The 21,637-nt window shown below is 45.8% G+C and overlaps 1 protein-coding gene across 3 annotated transcripts in view; it reads right to left on the reverse strand.

The window, feature by feature from the left end:
• Positions 1–1,274: 1,274 nt before the first annotated feature.
• Positions 1,275–21,637, reverse strand: part of CUNH9orf3 (chromosome unknown C9orf3 homolog) — a 384,867-nt gene continuing 364,504 nt past the window's right edge. For all 3 annotated transcript variants that reach the window (XM_012814094.2, XM_023508155.1, XM_023508160.1), the window contains 3 exons: positions 6,939–7,025; positions 5,106–5,250; positions 1,275–1,719 (listed from right to left, as the gene is read on the reverse strand). In XM_012814094.2, the coding sequence (XP_012669548.1) occupies positions 5,110–5,250; positions 6,939–7,025 (228 nt within the window). In that variant the 3' untranslated portion in view covers positions 1,275–1,719; positions 5,106–5,109. The remainder of the gene's footprint in view (positions 1,720–5,105; positions 5,251–6,938; positions 7,026–21,637) is intronic.

Genomic DNA, 21,637 nt, shown 5'->3' on the forward strand with positions numbered 1-21,637 from the left:
TGATGTGAACTAGTTACCAACATGACTTCTTTTTCTGATCAAACATATCATTTAAAAGTGGAGACTGCTGGTCTTCTGTGTCCTTACTGACCCTTGAGACCCTGAATGGCTGCCATTCTGGAATCCAGAGGCATCTCTGCCAGGCCCTGGCCACAAGAGCCACTCTCCTGTGACCTCTTGCATCTCTAAGGACAGCACCTAGCATCGGGGACTCCCAGATCTGGAGGAAGTGAAGGCCAATTCTCCCACGGTACCTTGGCCAAAGCTGTGACACTGTGTCCAAAGCTTGTGTTCTTGGCCAGAACCCAAGTGGTCAGAGCAAGCTGCAGGACCTGGTGAATCACACGACCAGAGGATTAGTGGTCTTTATGGAAAATCCCACCTATTCAGCAGTTCAGCTCTGTCATAGTGGTTTTTAAAAAAGATAAAAAGCACAGCTTTCATTTTTTGGAAAAACAAGACCACACCAAATGACTAGGCTGGTTGATGGCTTGCAGCTCTCTGGAGGTTCAAGGTGCCAACCCCCTGCACACAGTGCAGAACGCCCAGGCCAACTTTAAGCTGCCACAGAAACATTTGTATACTCATTCAAGTTTAATAATTTTTTATTCTTCTACCAGTACGGCATACAAAACACAAATCATACGTAAAGCACATGTTAAGAGCGAAGAGTAAATCCCTGGGAAACCTTCTAGAAGGACAGTCAGTGGTGCAATTTAGTCTCAGAGACCCAGGCCTCCTGGTCCAGCCTTTCTAAGGAAGATTGGTGTTAAGAGCCTCATTCTGTGACAGTTAGGACAGAATGCAAAGAGCCACAGCCGGGCAAGGCGAAAAACTGTGATTGTCTTCAAGTTCATTCCCTCTGAGCTCAGCATTGTGCAGGCATGCAAGCATGCTGCGCCCAGTGCCTGGCCTGCTCCAGGCACTGGACAGTACCAGGAAGCTCTTTCAAGCTTTTAGCTCTCAACATTTGTAGGAAAGAAAAATGACGTCACCACAGACTCCCATGGTGCCTAAGATTCTACATTTTAGAGAATGTGCCTCGCCCAGCCTGAATTTTTCTGTTCCAGGCTTCTAAGAACATCAGTACTGCCTTAAAAGTTATGAAGAAACCAGTGAGGTGGGTAAGGAATAGTGGAATGTGGAGAATGCCTTCTTACATGTGTTATTACTTTTACTCAGTATCAAATTCAGAAGCCAATAGGAATACAAGAAATCAAATTCATTACATTTTATTGTTAATGTATTTTAAATTCTTACAAAAAAGTACTGTAATTTTGAAAAAAATCTACACATTAACGATATCAATCACAATTCTGCAGAATCAGAAATGACCCAGAAGACATCAAACTGGGTTCACTGGTCCCAGTAAATAAAACTGTGTGACTTTCTGGAATTAAAGAAATACCCATGTGCATGCTGAGGGGACCGCTGCAAAATGTTCAGCAGGTTTTCAACGTACTGCGGGTATCTTTAATCACTTGTGGGTAAGAACTGCCTTACAGTCACAACAGCTGCAATTCAGATTCAGCATGGCCTTTTATATGTGTCTGGCTGGGACCAGCCTCTGGGCAAGAGAAGCACCAAGACAGGAACACGGCTGTCGGCTGATGGCTTCAGCAGCCACATAATCCTCTCTTTGATGTCCAGGGTCAATGTGAGCTGGGTCCCACCGGGCTGGGAGGAGACGTATGAAAGAGAATCTTGCTGTGATCTTTCCTGCAAAGGAAACAGCAATAAAATTTATTACCCAGTCACAACAGAGGAATTCTTGTAAACGAGTACATTTGTGTGCCTTTGCTCTCCACTTTAAAGACAGGACACTTCCATCGGAGGACAGAGATGACATCTGGGCCACATATCATGACCCCGGGAGTGGGGTTTGCAGTTGAGCTCACACATGGCCATGAAACATACTGGGCTGTAACTCAGGCTTCACTCACAAGACGGATAGCAGGAGGAGATCCCATTTCAGACCCACCTGCACTGAAATTACTTTCAAAAAATCTAAACTCTACACGGTGAGAGGTGGCCCTGCCTCTGTCATGTGAGCAGGGGCAGTTGCCATGCTCCGGCGCGAACCCCGCTGCCTGTGCGAGTTCGAGCTCATTCCTGTTGTGTCAGCAGAGCTGTGTGAGTCTACAACCCCCCCCACGCAGGAGCACATACAGATGGACGCCTCCGCTGCTGGCCGCCCAGGGACATGGTGGATGCTCAGGCCTGTCTTCCGTGAGTGGGAGGCCGGGCTCCCCTGAGCCTCGGGCACTTACAGACAGGAAGGCTTTTTGCTCAAGGGCTCGACTCCTGTTCCTGCTGAACTGAGCCAGTGTGTAAAATGAGAACTGATATCAGCTCAGTAGGCACCGGAGGGCGGGTCCAATCGACAGCCGGAGAAGCAGTGCCTCGGCGAGCTTATCCCACGGCGCTGCAGAGACCTGGGCTGTAAACACAAGAGAGAGTTCACCGCGCTCGGAACCACACAGGGGTCTCCTGGCACCCCGCCCTACTCACCAATAGTCAGCACCACAGGGTCACACCCAACTTCTAGGATGCATTTAAGTTTTTTATAAGAATAATTTTTTGCAACTTTCAATTCATATGATCCTTTAGACAGATGTATTAGTGGATTTACAGCTCTGTAAACAAACTTAAGGCCTGTGAGTACATTATCTGTGTTCTTGACAGGAGACAATGCATCCTCGGGCAAGTGGTCTTTCATCCTCCAGAACCGTGCTCGGCGCTCGAGCCAACCTCTCAGCAGTGGCCAGCCCGTTGGCACTGGCCTCAGCCCCAGCGGCTCCAACTTAGCTGCCCCATCTCACCTTCTCTTCAGGTGCAGAACTTAGCCACTGTGAACAAAGCGGAAACCAATCACTGTTCACCAATCAGCTAAGCTCTGCACCTTGTTAGAGAGGTCATCGCTGGGCATAAAGAAAGAGCCGGTGAGCATCTTCTGTGATTGCTGGCTTCTTTCGTTTCCAAAGAAGAGCTACGAGAGGCATCTGCTCTCCAAACTGCAGAGAGAGTGGCTATGGTTTCTGGAGGAGCAGCCAAGGTCGTGGCTGCGTGGTAATCCCTGGCAATGTGATTTTAATCTTAAGTCACAAATCAGCATGCCAGGAACCCAAGCAGCCAGAGCACCTGGGAGCAGCGCCATGCCTGGTGGCCGCTCCCATCTGCACGCACCGGGCTTCCGTGGAAGGACGCAGGGCGATGACACCGCCTCCGTGCCGCTGCACTAGCCAATGGACTGGACTTCTGTTTGCTGTTCAGTTACGCGCCATCCTAGAGGTGTAATTTTTTTAATCAAGAGGACTTGGACGTGACCATGAAGCTTTGGGACAAGAGAAGAAAAATGTATGGACCCGCCATGAGACAGAATTACTAAAGAAGGTGGCCTCTGCTGTTAGTTTACTGTCTTTAACCCTGGGGAGAAGATCCCTTTCCCGCCATGTGAGGATTCTACTGATAGGCAGTTTGAGAAGTTGTAGGGGCCTCTTTCAAGTTGGGAACAATTTCCCTGTAGAAGGTGTGACTCAGGAATGGTCACTGTTCATCAATGTGGTGTGGGGTGCTCGTGACCCCTGCTTCTAGAAGGGCAGGGAGAAGAATGAAGATCACAGCAAAAGACAAGGCAATGGTGGTCCCACACCAGGACAATTCCTTTGCCTCCTTCAGGGCAAAAAGATCACTATGCAAAGTCACAAGAGCTATGTCACCCACCATGGGTCTCCAAAATTTGGAATGAAAGGAACAAAGGAATAGCTGGCTTTACTGTGGTTTCACACACTTTGAACACACACTCTTCATGAAATTAGAAGTCTAAACTGAAACATGATTTATACTGATTACCATGAGGCTGGCGACAAAGTAACTGTGAGGATTTTTTTGTTTTTTTAGTTGGCCCACCTTAGATAAGGACTAGAGAAGCCATGGCAGACATGACTGCATGTTGCTGTGTCCCTACAAGACAGTCATTACAGCTGTCTCACTGCCTCCCTTCTCCCAGCAAACATGGTTCCTGACTCTTCTGGAAGAATATGATCATAGAAACTTTTCCCCCTCTTCAGTATTAGAGTTCCTTCAGATCCATAGACATTTAAACACATTAGACATAAATAATTGTTTTTATAAGAGCTAAACATTAGAAGCAATGTAAATGAACAATGGGTTAATGAGAGTATCAACACAAAATATTCAATATCCATTAAAAATTCTATTTGTAGAGAAGCCACATGACAATATGAACAATCCTTGAGACTGGAAGCTAAGCTTAAAAAAAGATACAAAATTAGATGTACCCTATTATATCATGTAAAGCTTTGAAGAAAAACCAGAAGACACAGATGATGATGATTGTCAGGAAAAAAAAAAACCACACTTGTAACCCCCACAGTTGTACGGAGCAAAACTTTATGTGCCACTGCTAAATGACAATAAAAGTGAAGAAGCCCATATTTAAATTTTAACTGCTAGGAAGTAAACATAACAGGTTAATTCCAAGCACAATTCACAGAGGAAGCAATTTAAACAATCCAAGATTCTCACTCCAATGTAAGCTAGGGGAGACGGTCTACTCCAACACAGCATGGTAAAAATAACACCCTCCGTGATTCATGGAGGAGTGTGGCTGAAGACCTTCTGCCAGCCTCACAGGTCAGGGCGTGGGCAAGCTGAGGACCCTCAAGTTAACACACAGCCTAGGAGAAGACGTGTGCACCAGAAGCTGGCATTTGTACTAATACTGCCACTTACTGTTGTGTCAGCCTTCACCTTGAAGACTAGGATTAGCACTTTCACTGGGTTTCCCATCCCATCTCCAAACCTCAGAATGTTGTCCCATAATTTTTGTTCCTGCACGAATTACAAAACCTGAAGTGGCCAAAATGGTGCCAAGGAGAGCTGTTCCCCTCCAAGTAGACAGCCTGCTTCCCCCCAGAGTGCTCTGGGACCCTGGGCCCTCACGCTGCTGCCACAAGGCACCGACTCTGTTGTCCCAGGCCACCAGTGCTGGGGTTGGTCTTGGCTCACCGCGTGGCTGGGTTTATTTGGCTAAGAGGCACATCTGGTTTGAACCAAAGGAAGAAAGAAAAGGAGAGAATCACCTCTTTAAAATAACATTTCAGCCACCACTTCAGCTGAGGATCTGTCCATTTGTCCCTTGACCAGCTCAAAGCACCTGCGGGCAAGTTGCTGCTGCCTGGCGTCCTCGCTCACCATCAGCTCCCCGTAGAGGTACACACCCATGGCCTGCGGGCACAGAGGCCGGAGCATGTTAGACAAGAAAATGTGTCTCTGCACACATGTGTGAGAACAGTCTATGCTTTTTTCACAGAACCCTGCTGGGCTATCAATTATAAAGACCCCAGAAAAGATAGATAGCTGGGTAGTTTGGGATCTGTGGTTTTCAATCCTTGCCTCTTCCTTGTTCTCATCAAAAGCCCAACAAACTGTTAGCTACCAATGTGGCCACTGGTGACAAGTGAGCATTTCCACAGTGATCATGGTGTCAGAATGTTCTGGATAGAGTTTCCATTTATGACCACCACGGAAAACCCGTGCGCTGACAGGGATATGGGGCTCCCCTTAACAGCAGCTGGTCTGACTCCTGCAGCAGCAAGCCCACAGCACACAGCAGTGTGACTGCAGGAGGGCTCACGCACTGCCCGCCAGGCGCCCCATTCCTGCAGCCCCACCCGGCCCCTCGCCCTCAACTAGCCCCACAACTGCAGCCGACACTGGCCTTTCTGTTCCGAGAACAATGCTGGGAAGACTCACATGTGCACTTTTCCTACATTTTAAAAACTGGAATGATATTCTGGAAGACCCAAGGACCACTTTGGTTCCGCTTGTTCGCTTGTACCAAGCTTAGTTATACCACGAACTACATTCTGCTGGAGCAAATTAAAAGGATCTTAAAGATAGCACAAGATAAAAACTCAGTAGTTAAGAGTTCAAAGTGCTTTCTCAAAAAAGCTGAGACACAGTGATCCTTATGTGACAAAGATCACGGCTCTAAATATATTGCAGTGAATTTTGGTCTTCAGAATAGACTTAAAGTTGCTCTTCAACTCTGTCCTTCTTACACTCCCTTATGTTTTTCCAAATACCTCTTGCTTCACTGTGCAAATGTGACATTTTTCCTGGTACAAAGCCTTATCCTTTCCTTTGTGGGAATGATGAGGCCTCAGGCGCTGCTGGCTGGCTGCCCCCCACACTGAGACCCCATCAAAAGTCCTTTTGTTTGCTCCTCCCCCACCCCCACCAAAGTGCAGCTTGTCCCCTCCCGTCACTGCACAGTGCTTGCACAAGCAGACAGCTCGCTCTGAGGCACTTGCTGGTGGGAGCAGGTGGGTGTGGAAGGCCACAGCACATCACAAAAGACACCCCAGTGTACACTGAGGACATCAGAGGCAACCAACGAGGACATTCCCCAATACATTCACGCACATCTACTTCCTGTGGGCTCCTTGGAAGGCCGCTGCTTTCCCTGGTAATAGTGAGAGAAGTTCTCACAGGAAGGAAACTCAGCACAGGGTGGGCCTGGCATTTGGCACTGCAGGTGTGGATACAGACTGTTTCACCCAGACAGGGCTCTCCCAGTCTGACCCTTGCATGTATGTGTGCTCTGAAGGAGGGCCATGGAGACGCAGATGGACGCCATGGCATCACTAAACCACATCTGTGGCCTGGGAGATTCTGGAGATGTGGTGAAAACTGAGTGCACTTCACCTGATGGTGGCAGGGCCACAGCCAAGGAAAGCCAAAGGGCTCTCCAGGGGCGTACCTCACTGCGTTAGAGGGACACAAACGAGGGGAAAAATCAACTCTGAAGTGTGAGGTCACATCTGTGTTACGAAGAATGTCAAGAACTTGGGTTCTTGACAAGTAGGGGGCAACATTTAAAGAATTTGCATCTGCCAAAAAACAAAACTCACCTGATCCTCCTGAAAAAATCTCTCCACACTGTTGTATGCTTTTGTGAACTTGTGCTTGACAATGAGCTCACACCACCGATGGCGAACCTTAACATGTGAAAGAGAGAAAATTCTGTAAGCAACAAATCAGTAGATTCCCTTAGTTAAGTAAGTTTAATGGTAACCCCAGCCTGTATTATAAAGCTACTAGGCTGGGTGCAGTGGCTCACGCCTGTAATCCTAGTACTCTGAGGTGCCAAGGCAAGTGGATTGCTTGAGCTCATGAGTTAGAGACCAGCCTGAGCAAAAGCAAGACCCCATCTCTACTAAACACTGAAAAAATGTGAGGCAAGAGGATTGTTTGAGCCCAAGAGTTGAGAGGTTGCTGTGAGCTATGATACCATGACACTCTACCCCAGGGTGACAGCTTGAGACTCTGTCTCAAAAAAAAAAAAAAAGTTACTAAATATACTAAGCATCACCGGCACTTTTCAAGTTTCATTTTAATTCTCTTTTTTTTTTTTAAAGAAAGAAGCAATATTCCTAAGTAGGAGGGGTGCTTATCAACTTTGGGGGAGAGAGTGTATGTTTCAGCTAAGTATTCCTGTTTTAAATGTGATCTTGCAAGATACCAGATACTAAATGCAAAACTTAAGTAAGAAATTCAAGGCGCATCCCTGACAGGGCTGCTGGTATTGTTCCCTTCAGTAATCTGCCAATGAAGGTTCCCTTTGAAGCCACAGCTACTTAATTTCCTGTGCTAGTAGATTTGGTGAGTGCTGTGCTGGCTGTCACAGTGGACACAAGTAGGTGGGAAGATGCACTCTGGACCCCATTAATGTGTGTGTGTGGGGTTCCTGTTGACCATACACACATTGGTTTGCACAACATACTGAAAATAAGACAAGCTAAATGTGGATGTTGTTTAAAAATACACCATACTAGAGGTTTTCCTGTAGGAACTTGCCAGGACCCTTCCCCCAATTCCCCCAACTCCCCAGTCTATGGATGCCAAGAAGAGTCTGATGCCAGCACTGGCTGCTCCTAGAGGTGGAGGCAGCGCTGCTCGAGCGAGGGTGCCCCGCAGGCAGGGACAGGGGCATCTCTCTCTCAGGATCTAGTCTCTGCCTTTTCTGCTGCTGCATAAAAGCCTCCGTTACACCTAGCCGGCAGCCCGCCACTTTATATTCCATTACTGGATCAACCTTAGCCATATACAAAAGTGATTGTGCACATTTTTAAAAAGCCTCCTTGTATGCCTTTTTTTTTTTTTTTTTAGCTTTTGAAAGAGTGAGACACTATATAGTAATCTACTTGTGGCAATAATAAAAATGTAAGCAATTTCAACATTTTGGTTACAGCTCCTGTAAATCACATCTACTGACCTGGCCAGATTTCTCCTTTAATCTACTCTAAATACATTTATATGTAAACAGTTAAAAATGAAAGAAAAATGGATTTAGTTGAAAAGCTATCTCAGCTACACAGAGATCCATCAATCTACAAATTGTGCCTTACATGTACAATAAAGAGGGCATTTAGCAAATTAAAAAAAAAAATAGAGTTAAGAAAGATCTTCTGGAAAGAATCCTTCCCCTGGGCCACAGCAACAACCCAGGCTCAAGTGCCCTTTGAGACCCAGGTGTTAACGTGGCTCCCAAGCAGCCAGGCCCTTTGAACTTCTAAACAGGATACCAGCTTCCCACGGGAGAAGGCTGGGCAGTCAGTGGGTCTGGCAGGAGGGACAGGAATGGAGACTGCTGCTCTGCCGCCTGCTCTAAAACTTACAGCAGGAGCCCCATTTCTCTTAACTGCAAATAGGAACTATGCTGCCACCAGCCTTTGGGGAAGGGCACGGACAAGACAGCCCTGCCAGCTTCTGAGTGTTCTCACTGGGGGGACCAGACCACACTACACCTTTAGCAATGACTGTTATCTGTCATTCTACAATGTGTGTGTGGGTGTGGGGTGGTGGTGGTAGAAGCCTTAGCCTCTGATTTTCTTTTCTTTCTGTGCTTTCGTTCATTTTATTTACACGCAGAGAAGTAACAAAGCATAAATCAGAGCCCATGTCCCCACAGGAAGCAGATGCAGTCCCACCAAGAAGGCTAAAGGTCCTGGGACCAGGGTGAAAGGGGCTCTTTCTCCACCAATCTGAAGTCAGCATTTCCACTCCCCTTTCTGTCAGAAGTAGTTTATTGTTAAGATTAATAAAAAATCCAGTCTTCTGACCCCTGAAGGCTAACATGGCATCCGGGAAGGACAGTCCAACCACTAACCCCACCCCTGACTCCTACCCCATGAAGGGCAGAAAAAAATAAGTCTTTTCATTATAAAGACCTAAATACACTTCAATATTTCAGTGACTGGATGTTTAAAAGACATTTCAAAGATGCTGCAGTGAATTGAGCTCCCAGCAGATAGTTCTTGTACAGGGTTTTTACTTCTCCTTGTATTTCTCTAAGAAATACAGAAAATCCTCATTTTTAATGCCCAAATTCTCAAGGACCTACATATCTCATGTCAGTTTTCCCAACAGGGAAAAGGGTAATATCGGCCTCCATCACGTCCAGCAGTGATTCCAAAGTCAGTACTGGTGGAATGTCCCATTTCCAGACTGCTGAGGGGCATCCTGGCCCGGAGAGGCGGCCCCTGCTGTGTGCAGTAAAATGAAGCCCCTGTGCAGGGCAAGTGGAGGAGGGTCAGCCACACGTCTGCACTCTAAGTGTGCTCTTGTTTGTAATTCAACAACAGAGGTGATGGTCAGCTGCCTAACTTACTCAGATTAAAAACAATAGGGACACTGCATGCACCCAAGACAGCACCTGGCACCCAGCAGGCATCCAGAGTGTATTCTGACCCTGAGCCTCCCATTCAGAGCCTCCAGGGCAACTGTCCTCACTGCACAGCTGCAAAGGGACTTCCCCTTTCTGAGGCAAAGGCAGCATTCCTCAGCCTGCACTCTTGAGTGAGCCCTGTGCCTTTGTACTTAGGCAAGTAGGTGCTGGCAGGACTGTTTCTACTCCAGAGCTGGAGGGACACAGGACAGGCCGCCCCAGAGAGCACTACACTACAGAGAGCTGTCCCACCAAGGGAGCAGCAGCCCAGACCCAGGCAGCAGATCTCAATTTGAAACCAGATGATGGGAAAAGCTGCGTCATCTGCCTGGAATGATGTCAAGGGATCCCTGGGAGACTGCATAAAGCACCGCTGGGAGCAGGGATGAGAGAAAAATGTAACTTTCATTTTAGACCCAACCAAATGGAGACCGATCAGTAAGTTAATCACATCCCAAAAGTCAACTTCTGTTTCTCACCCTTCCACACGAACATGTTTCCTAAATTAACTCACGAAATACTCAGGTCTTCCCTCCCTGCCCCACAGACTCCGTCCTGCATCCCTGTCATGAAGGCAGCCCCTGTACCAGTGTGTTTTATGCACACTCTATACATCTTTTTCCTCCTGTTTAACAAAATAGCATGGCTTGTGTTAATCTGTAATTTATATGCAATAAATTAGGTATAAGTTTAATATATGTAAGTAATAGAATAGCTTGACTTGCCATTCCCATGAGCACAGAAAACATTTCCTGTCCTTTGCATTAACAGCTGCAGGATATTCTATTCCATGATGTCACCAGACCCTTCCAGAGTGACACTAGGTTCACAATAGTAAAGACTGAAAAGAACCTATGATGCATAGAAAAGCCAGGTGTGCGTGTCACGAACACTCTAGAGTATCTGTCTACCGAGTTCCAAGATGTGGAGTTTGTCCATCAGCCTCACGTTTGTGTTGACAGATGCTAAGTTGCCTTCCCTGAGATTGCAGTTGTTTGCATTCCTGCCAACAATCTAAGTTCTCACTTCCCTGAAACACCACTGGGTTATTAAGCTTTTGGTAAGTGAAAAATGGTATTCAGGGAGGTACTTTTGTTTTTTAATGTTGAGAGAGGTGTCACCACCCACTGGCGTGAAGGGGCAGATGGCAGGGGCTACTTCTGAAACAGAGAATGCTAGAGTCCTGGTGGGGGCTGCAACCAGCAGGAGAGCTGGGAAGCCCCCACCCCCAAGCCTATGCAAAGGAGTCACATCAGGAGCACTTAGATGATCTGCTGTGAGTGGGGCAGACAGGTTTTTCTGTGTGCATAAAATCCTTTCCAGTCACTGCTCATGTTTTCCTACTGGATCACTGGCTTTTTCTAGTTAATCTGCTACATACTTTTAAGTTTTAGGGGAATCAGTGGGTCTTTGATGAGACTGCAAATACTCTCTCCAGTATGCCTGTCTTTGTGACTATGGTGGATTCACCTGCATTCCTGAATAGCACATAGTTCTTTTTTTCCCTTTCTATACATATTTTGTGTGTGTTTAATTAAATCATAGCTGTGTACATTAACGCAATCATGGGGTGCAATGTGCTGGTTTTACACACAATCTGAAATGCTTTCATCAAACTGGTCAACATAGCCTTCACGTCATTTTCTTAGTTATTGTGTTGACATTTATATTCTACACTTAGTAAATTTCACATGTGCCCTAATAAGATGCACCATAGGTGTGGTCCCACCAATTACTCTCCCTCCACCCATCCTCCCCCCTTCCCTCCCTTCCCCTCCCTCTCCCCACCTTCTTCTTGGGCTATAACTGGGTTATTGTTTTTTCTTCTTATGGCTTCTCAAACCTCTTCATTTACTTTTAATGTCTCATGGGCATATACATGTCAAAAGTGATCAATTGTACATTTTAAATACATTTTATTGTACTTCGATTGTCAAGAGCCTTGAACAATGTAATGACTTTTTAAATTGATTAAAATTCAAGTCACTCCAAAATCCTACTAGGAATCACCTGTAGGGTCAGTGCAAATCACACTCCTAAATACTGAGCTGACAGGTCAAGGAAGAGCAAGTCAGTGTGCGGAGGAAGCAGGTGGGCGAGTAGAGAAAAAGTAAGAAAGCAGAAGAGAACCAGGAAGGGCTGTGTGAAGTGGGAGATGCAGAGCCGCCAATGTCAGTGAGCCCAGACTCCTGGGCACCTTGAGCACCTGCGACTCTCACTCGTTCCAGCTGTTTAATGCCAGCATCTGGCGTACCTGGTATCTCGCCTGCCATGGATGGGCCATCTCTCCTCAGCAGTCACCCACGCAGACACTGGGTGGCAGATGGGCCAGCAGTGTGGTATGTGGCAAAGTAGGGCCGCGCACCATCCTGGCTGGCCCCTCACCATCTCCCACTGCCCTGGCAGAGGGAGGATAACTGATACACAAGGAACATTGAGCACAATGCCTGGCACATGAAGGATGATGGGTGAAGAAGAAGAAGAAAGAGGATCTGTGTCTCTGGATTCTTCCCATGTCATCACTACGAACATGACTGCGGCACGGCATGCAGGTATGCACCCTTGAATAGTGCAGTCAAATAAAAATTACTTCAATAATCTGCTTTTCAATGTTTTCCACTCAAGGGACACGAAACAGAAAAATGTGAGTGCTGCTTGTAGTGCATAGGCGGGTCTCACAGCACTGAAAATAGATTCTAGAACTTTCCATGCTTCCATGAACCCAGGGTAATGAGCAGACAGACATTAACACTCTTCCCAAAGAGCTCAACATGAGCGGCTTCTTCGGGGGGAGCGGATGCAAGGGTTTGAGACTTTGCGGTGGAAAGAACGAAGAGTAGGTATGCAGAGGCCAACTCATATCAGACCCATCTCCGATGACACAGAATTAAAATCCTCGAGTAATCCAGACCACAACTCCAGGAGGTGGCGAGGGTATGCTTGTGGTAACAGGCCTGAGCCCCCTGGGAAACACGAGCAGACATGCAGTCTGGATTCAAAAGGCATCTGGCTTTGAGGATGGTGGCTCATTTATTCCAAACATATTCATGGCAGTCAACTGTGTGACAGGCATTAGAAAAATGGCATGGGACAGAGCAACAGCCAGCTTGGACGAATGTGTATGTGCTCGTGTGTGCAGCAAACGTATCCGTGCGCGTACAATGTGCATACCCATGTGGAAAGGTGTCACTCTCAGTGCTTTCCCTCCTGATCCACAACACACTCCAATACTTTCATTCTTTCCTTTTTCTTTTTTAAATGCTGGTTGATGACCCATTAAATTATCTCACAACTTGTGTCTTGACTGCCTCACAGTGTGAAAACCAGGGAGCCACATCAGCTAGGGCCGAGGCTCCCACCACACTGACTCTGCTCTGTCTCCCCAAGATGGGGTTAGAAGAGCTCTGACCCCTCTATGCTGCTAGGAGGGTTGAAAATGGTCACCCACACAAAGTTTTAGAAGAGCGAACCAAGCACTTGTTGTCTTCAAAGTAACAGTATATTTCTAGCTATCTTTTCTACTGTAGAAGTTCGATTTATTAATTCTGCAAAAACTCGTGAGTATGACCTCCAAGGAAATGTGTGTTAACCGATAAAGTGGAACAGCAAAGTGCCCCTAAGATGACGGTTCTAGCTGAGAGGGTGGCCAGTGACTGCACCATGAGGTAGGGTGGGTGTGGACAGGGGCCATAGTCAGGGCAGGCTGATCCCAGTGAAGGTTGGGTTTTGGGAAGCACCCAGCTGAGGAAGAGCCCTAACTAAGGCCTGAGACCCCAGTAGTAGTAGGGGAGCCCCAGCAGGAGAGGAGTAGGGATAGGACTGTCTTATGGCTTGGGAATTTTCCAAACTATTCCTAAGACAGACCCCTTAAGTCTTGTCCCAGCATCAGCTTCAGCTGCAGGGCACATGTGTCTTCACAGGGGATTTACCACTACTCAAAAAGCTGCACCGAGCTGAACTACGTAAAGCTAAGGAATATAGTACAGCAAGAAGCCTGTTCTTAAGATTTCTAGTGGTGCCTGAAAAATGGCACCTGTCTAGTGGGTTCATTTATACTACCAAACCATTCAGATTCAGGACACAGGTTCCATAACCCAGTGGGCATTTCTGTGATATGACCATAACCTTAATCAGAGTATGCTGGAGGGGGAGGCTCTCCCCCTCGTTAATTGTTGTCTCCTGGAAATAGGGAAGAAAAGCTGCTAAAGGCAACTCTAACGCCCAGGCTAATTTCTTCCTACTCTAAGACATTTTAATATGTGCACATTCAGTTTCCTAATCAACTATGGAATGAGGGCTGGCAAATTATCTGTCAAGAGTCAGACTTTGAGCATTTAGCTTTTTAGCCCATTTATCACTCTATGGCCAAAGCAGCCTGAAACAACACTTAAAGGAATGGCCACAGATGTGGCTGCACCAGCCCAGGCTATGGTCTGCTGACTCCCCTCCAGAATAGAAGTCAGGCCACTGGCTCCCAGAGCGTGGTACAGGTGGTGGCGCGTGCATGGATTCACCCCTCAGCACTGAGAGAGAGATGGGATAAAAGGTAGCTTCTGCATGGACCCACTAGACAATCTAGAGTGTTCCTGAAGCTCAGCCCTAATCCCAATCCCTGTTGCTCCCTCTATGGGTCAAATTCTTTCTCGGCAAAAAGCCTGCTATGGCATTAATTCTTAAAGCTAAGACTTATTAAAAGGGGATACTGTCTCTCTCTGGCCTGTGGGCCCGGCACAGTTAGGTTCTCATATACAGATGCAGCCAGGTGTGCAGGGGGGAGGCCACCAATGAGAAAATTCAGACTTCAGGAAAAGGACTGTGGTCACCAAACCAGCCTGTGTGTCATGCTCTTTGCTAACAGACAAGATGATGCCCCCTCTGAGCCCACATGGGATGGGACCAGAACTGCCACACCCCCGATTCCATGCATGAGCATCTTGGCTGGCATTCTTCATGCCCTTTTAAAGCTATTTTAAAATTTCAATGTTAACTGTTTCTATGAAGTTACTTCAAAGAATTTTGGGGTTTTGAGACAGGGTCTTCCTCTGTCACTAATCTTGCTGGAGTGCAATGGTGCAATCTCATCTCAGTGTAGCCTCAAACTCTTGGGCTCAAGTGACCCTCCCACCTCAGCCTCCCGAGTAGCTGGGACTATACATGCATATCACCATGCCCCACAAAGAACTAAAAATTCTTATATGGAAATATTCCTCTATACCTTATTATTTTCTAGGCCAATTTTCTAAAGCAATTTCCAAAACAAAGCATAATTCTTTTTACTTTTAATAAATAAATAAATAAAATGTTAACTAGAATATAATAAAAAGACTATGAAGGTTCTTCAAGCAATTTAAACCTTCATGTCAGGTAGAAACACCTTTAAATTAATTTGTGGGGCCTTGGGTCCCCTGAAGGTAGAATTTAAAAGCCAGTGTCTTCCAGGAAAAGTATTTGTGCCTGAGAAATAAAATTGCAGGAGGCTGAGCAGACACTGCTGCAGGCCTGAGACAGACTAGGTCAGTTCTATGTAAGATCTCAGCCAATACCCCCAACGTGGCTGTTAGACACCAACGAAGTATGTTACAAAGTCAAGAAAAATGGTCTTGCTGTTTCTTCCCCTGTAATCCTGTCGCAGGGTTTAGTTTGGTGTGAACTCATTTGCTATACTCTAGAACAGCAGTCCCCAACCTTTATGACACCAGGGCTCAGTTTCATCAAAGACCCCTTTCCCACAGATTGGGGGTGGGAATAGACTCTCATGAGGAGTGGGACCCCAGACCCCTCACATGCACAGTTTACAGTAGCGTTCACACTGCTGTGAGCAGCTAATGCCCTGTCAGACAGGTGGGGCTCAGGTGTGATGTGAGTGATGAGGAGCAGCTGCACATACACGTGAAGCTGTGCTTGCTCACCACCTTTGTGTGGTCCAGCTCCTAACACGCCACAGACCAGTACCATCCACAGGCCCGGGGTTGGGGACTGCACCAAAAGCCCGTAAGGCTCCTTTTAGTAGCTGCTGTCCCCTCTCTTTTTGAGATGAGGTCTCACTCTGTTGCCTAGGCTAGAATGCAGCAATATAATCCCAGCTCAGCATACCTGAGCCCTGGAGTTCAGAGGCTTAAGAGATCATCCTGCCTTAGCCTCCCAGTAGCTGAGACTTCTAGAATGTGCCACCATGCCCTGCTAATTTATATTTATACAAAAACATACACATACGTATATCTGTCTCTATCTATCTACCTACCTACCTATCTATCAAGAGAGAGACAAGGTCTTACTATGTTGCTCAGAATGGTCTCAAACTCTTGGCCTCAAGTGATCCTCCTGCCTCAGCCTTTCATATTGTTGGAATTACAGGTGAGAGCCATTGTGCCTAGCTGGTTCCTTTTTAAGCATTTAAAAACCACGAACATAACTTTACACTAATAGAAAACCCAACACACATGAATTTTAAACCATTGACACCAAATTCACTCTTGATGTTTACAATACCAGCAACACAAACATGCTGAGCACCAACATCCAAAAATCTAAAATTCTGAATGGTTCAAAATGCAAAACTTTTTGAGCACTGATTTGACACTCAAAGGAAATGCTTACTGAAGCATTTCAGATTTTGGATTTTTGGATGTGGGATGGTCAACCCATAAGTACATTCCAATATCTGAAAAAAAATCTGGCATCCAAAATACTTGAAACAAGAAATGTTTCAGATAAGGGAGACTCAACCTATAGATTTTGTGCTTTTTTCTTTCTTCCATTTGCCGCTGCTGCATTTTACTAGCCTAGTATAGTACTGTCATTTGAAAGTGACTACAGGGTATATTCCCTTCTATTAATATGCAATAGATTTATTAGTTTTTAGCCTTTTTACAAGAAGTCTGTGCCAGGCTAGCAGACAGAGGTGACAAGGATGTCTGCTGTGATGCTACACACCCACATGGACCTAAGTGACTTCATGTGTCCACAGCCCCATTCAACCCCCACTGGGTCCGCCTTGGCCGCTCTCACAGAGCGGGGCTTTTCCAGTTCACAATGCTCTCTGAAACCACTGTGACTCCTTCTACTAACATGATGTATATATTTATACTAACACACAAGCTTCAGGGGGAGCAGGGGCCTTAGCCTTGAGGCAATCTCCAGGCCCTGTCCCAATGCCCAGCACATAGTATGTGCTTGATAAATGCTTGTGAGTGAACATGCCACTGTTGAAAACTTGGAATGCTGTTCAACTACTCTGCAATTATAATGGGCAGTTGGAGGCTGTAAAATGCTTTGAAGAATGTCACCTATCCTATTTATGACAGGAAGCACTCCCCTTTCTTTTCAGTCCTTTTGATATTTAAATTTACTTTTAGGGGGGATCTGTCCAGGGAATATGATCTGGAAAGCCCATTAAGCCTCATTTAGAGTTCCATTTTGTATCTATAAACAGAAGACCCAGGCTCATGCCCTTTGTAAGTTAGTAAGTCTACATTGCAATAAACAAAAATGTTTTTTCAGTTTGTGTCCTTAGATTAACTTGGCTTTAATGTAGGCTCACTGCTGGTGAGGGGGCCTTTGAGCTGGTGGGGTCTGGCTACCTGCTCACTCTCATGCCTGCACTGTCAACCAACGTCTGCGCTCGATTCTCTCATTTCTTCTTTTCTCCTTACCTTTACTAACCTCCTTACTCCCCAAAGGGCTTCAATCTAGTATTATTTAAGCTAAAGCAAATTTATTTTTTTACAACTAGAGCTGCCACAGTGGTGCAAAACAGAACTCATCTCCACTGCTCCTGGGGCCATCAAAGAGGCTCAGGAACCACAGGTGTCAAACGCCAAATACGACAAATGAGGCAGCCTTACTCACATGTGTTCTCGCAGACAAATTCTACCTTTTCTCCTTCCTTTTCCTATGGACAGGTTTTTTTATGTAATGACACTGATGCTACTAAGACAACTGGCTCCAAAAAGTAAACGGTAGCCCATGTGGGGTCCACTTTGAAACATGGCAGAGTTTGCCTTCCTTCCATACCAAGACTGCTCATAGCCAGACAGTCCCCAATTTGTAATTCTAAAATTAGGAAATAACATTCCACCTTTTTTCTTCATTTTGTTAACATGTGACACATGGTTACCTCTTCTAAGCTTAGAAGGGATACCCATCCCTTGCTCTTGCTTTCTCCAGAGGTGAACATGACTCTGGAAAGGCCTTGTTAAATCTGTGTAAAGGGGTTTTTTGCTTGGGCTCTGTCTTGAAGGGGTTTTGCTATGGGCTTAGTGGCTCCTGGCTAGGCATGGTAGCTTATGCCTGCAATTCTGGCACTCTGGGAGGCCAAGGCAGGAAGATTGCTTAAGGTCAAGAGTTCAAGACCTGCCTAAGCAAGAGTGAGACCCTGTCTCTACTAAAAAATAGAAAAATTAGGCTGATGCCTATAGCTTAGTGGCTAGGGTGCCAGCCACATATACTGTTTAGCAACTGTCATTGTTGCTAAACAATGACAACTACAACCAAAAAATAGCTGGGTGTTGTGGCAGGCGCCTGCAGTCCCAGCTACTTGGGAGGCTGAGGCAAGAGAATTGTTTATGCCCAAGAGTTTGAGGTTCCTGTGAGCTGTGACACCATGGCACTCTACTAAGGGCAACATAGTAAGATTGTCTCAAAAAAAAAAATTAGCTGGATGTGCTGGTACACACCTGTGCTCCCAGGTACTTGGGAGGTAAAAGCAGGTGGATTGCTTGAACCCAGGAGTTTGAGGTTGCTGTGAGCTAGGCTGAGGCCAAAGCACTCTATCCCATGCAACAGAGTGAGACTTTCTCAAAAAACCAATAAATAAAATAAAAACCAATTTAAAGATGAGCAAAAGCTATGACTCAGTATTTCTCCATGTAAACGGTAAGTACATGAAAAGATGCTCGACATCATTAGTCAGTAGAGAAAGGCAAATAAAAACCACAATGAGATCCCAGTACATACCCGAAAGCATGGCTAAAATAAGGACAGACAATAACAAGTGTTGGTTGGGACTCAGAAAACTGGAACCCTCTTTTACTGCTGGACAGAATATAAAATAATGCAGCCACCGTGAAAAACAGTCTGGCAATTCTTCAAAAGGTTAAACAGTTAGTTATATTATGACTTGGCAATTCTACTCCTAGGTGTATACCTAAGAAAAGTGAAAATCTACGTCCACACAAATTTTGTACACAAATGTTCATAGCAGCATTATTCATAATAGTTAAAAAGAGGAAACGATCTAAATGTCCATCAAATTATGAGTGGATAAATGTGGTCCATCTATTTGACTCAAAATATTTGACAATAAAAAGCAATGTACTGATAAGTGCTACAAACAACCCCTTCAAACAGCATGCTAAAAGAAGCCATAACGACCACATTTATATGATTTCACTCATGTGAAAGTCCAGAACAGGCCACATCTATGGAAGCAGAAGATTTAGTGGTTGCTTAGGACAAGGGAACTGGAGATGACAGCTCTAAAGGGTGTAAGAGTACTGGGTTTCTTTGGGGGATGACAAAAATGTTTTATACTTAACTAGCGATGGCTGCTTAACTCTGAATATACAAAAAGCCAAAGTATGCTTTAGATGGTGCACTGTATGGTGTACAAGTTACAACTGAAAAAAGTTATTAAATACCACCTCGCTCTACACCCACAAAACTCCCATGCCAAGAGCCCAGCTGAAGAAGGCTATTTCAGCAAAGGGTAACATTCCAGCAAAGGGTAACATTCCAGAGTCTACTCTTTTTTTGAGACGGAGCCTCAAGCTATCCCCCTGGGTAGAGTGCTATGGCCTCACAGCTCACAGCAACCTCCAACTCCTGGGCTCAAGCGAGTCTCCTGCCTCAGCCTCCCAAGTAGCTGGGACTACAGGCGAACGCCACAGGGCCGGCCATTTTTTGGTTGCAGCCATCATTGTTGTTTAGTGGGCCAGGGCTAGGGATTCGAACCCGCCACCTTAGGTGTATATGGCTGGCGCCTTAGCTGATTGACACACAGATGCTGAGCCCAGAGTCTACTCTTGAGAACAGCTACCTGGCCTCTTGAGAGCCAAGGCTATCTGGAGAGGCCCAGCTTTGGGCTGCTGGTTTCTGGCTAGTTTCCCCAATGCCTGGGAACTTCCATGGCTCAGCCTGGGCATCTGCTTCCACCCACAGATGGGCCAGACCAGTTGGTTTACAGAACATGGTTCCATGTGGTTCAAGGTTGCAATAAAGTTACATGCAGATTGAGAATCGTTTTTAGTGCCACCCCATCTAGTTTAGCTCATCTCTTCTATGTTTGAAGATTTCATACCCTGCCATCCACATAAAATACTACCCTCTCTCTGCATGCAGAGAAAGCCTGGGAACGGGCTCCAGCAAGCTGACCCCTTGGTAGCTGCCTGCACACAAGAGAGGGAACTCACACCCTGTCTGTGCTATGTGTATTCCCACAGCTCACAGCCAGACAAACCCAACTCTCATATCCTCATGGGCCACAGGACTACAGAGCACAGAAAGTGTACAGGAAAGGGACCAGAGGGAAGAAAAGCCACCTGGAAAGAGTGGGAGAATTTTGGCAGATAAGATGCAATGTATATTTACAAATGGTTCATATTATAATTGGGACAGAAAATGGCAATGTTCAAAAACAACTGTGGTTTTTTTGGAGTGAATTTCAGAACAGAAATCTAGTACAAAAATATGTAAACTCCTGACTGAACTATAGAGAACCCTGAAGACCAATAAAACACGAAGCAATGATTTTACTCAAGAGAAGTGGGGACACACAAATAGATGTTTCTTGGGTATACTAGAAGGAGAGCATCAGGGTCAGTGCTATTTAGACCTCAGAAAATGTGTAAATTTCCCCATCTTTCTGAGAAAATCTATACAGGCTGGGAAGATTATCAATATCAATACACAAAGAGTAGACAATGCCCTCCCATCTTCAGATATCTGTAAAATTAGACCAGCTGCTAAGGACAGAGGAAGCAGCAAAGGGCAAGAACAATGAACAACCAGGAAGTTTTCTAATCAAGTCTGGCTGAACCTGTACCTAACGATCAGCTATTAACTGCTCATTTTTTTAACAGTTAAATTCTAAGGCTAGGTGCTGGGGCTCATGCCTATAATCCTAGTACTCTGGAAAGCTGAGAAGGGAGGATCATTTGAGTTTAGAAATTTGAGACCAGCCTGACCAAGAGTAAGACCTTGTCTCTAAAAAACTAGCCAGGCCTTGTGGCGGGCACCTGTAGTCCCAACCACTCGGGAGGATGAGGCAGTTCAACTTGAAGCCAGGAATCTGAGGTTGCTGTGAGTCAGGCTGATGCCACAGAACTCTAGTCCAGGCAACAGAGTGAGACTCCGTCTAAAAAAAAAAACAACCAAAAAACACAAAACACAAAACCAAGGCAGCACCTATGGCTCAGTGAGTAGGGCACTGGCCCCATATACCGAGAGTGGCGGGTTCGAACCTGGCGCCTACCAACTGCAACAAGAAGAACAAAATTAGCTGAGTATTGTAGCAGGCACCTGTAGTCCCAGCTACTTGGGAGGCTTAGGCTAGAGAATCATTACAGCCTAAGAGTTTGAGGTTGCTGTGAGCTGTGACGCCACAGCACTCTATCAACGGTGACAAAGTAAGACTCTGTCTCTAAAAAATAAAACACCCCCCCAAAAGCCAAAAGTTCACAAACACACCAATACGTATAACCAAGAGTTCCCCAAGAACTTTCTTCTTTTGGTATCGCACAAGGCAGAAGGTTCTTCTCAAACAGTGGTTCTCAACCTTCCTAATGCTGGGATGTATTTTCATTGTTACAAAGGTGTCGCAACCCACAGGTTGAGAACTGCTATTCTAAAAGAAATGTTTAACTGTCTCTCTAAAAAAAAAAAAAG

This window comes from Otolemur garnettii, unplaced genomic scaffold, assembly GCF_000181295.1.
Source record: "Otolemur garnettii isolate 467f Iridium unplaced genomic scaffold, OtoGar3 scaffold00006, whole genome shotgun sequence".
Classification (NCBI taxonomy): Eukaryota; Metazoa; Chordata; class Mammalia; order Primates; family Galagidae; genus Otolemur; species Otolemur garnettii.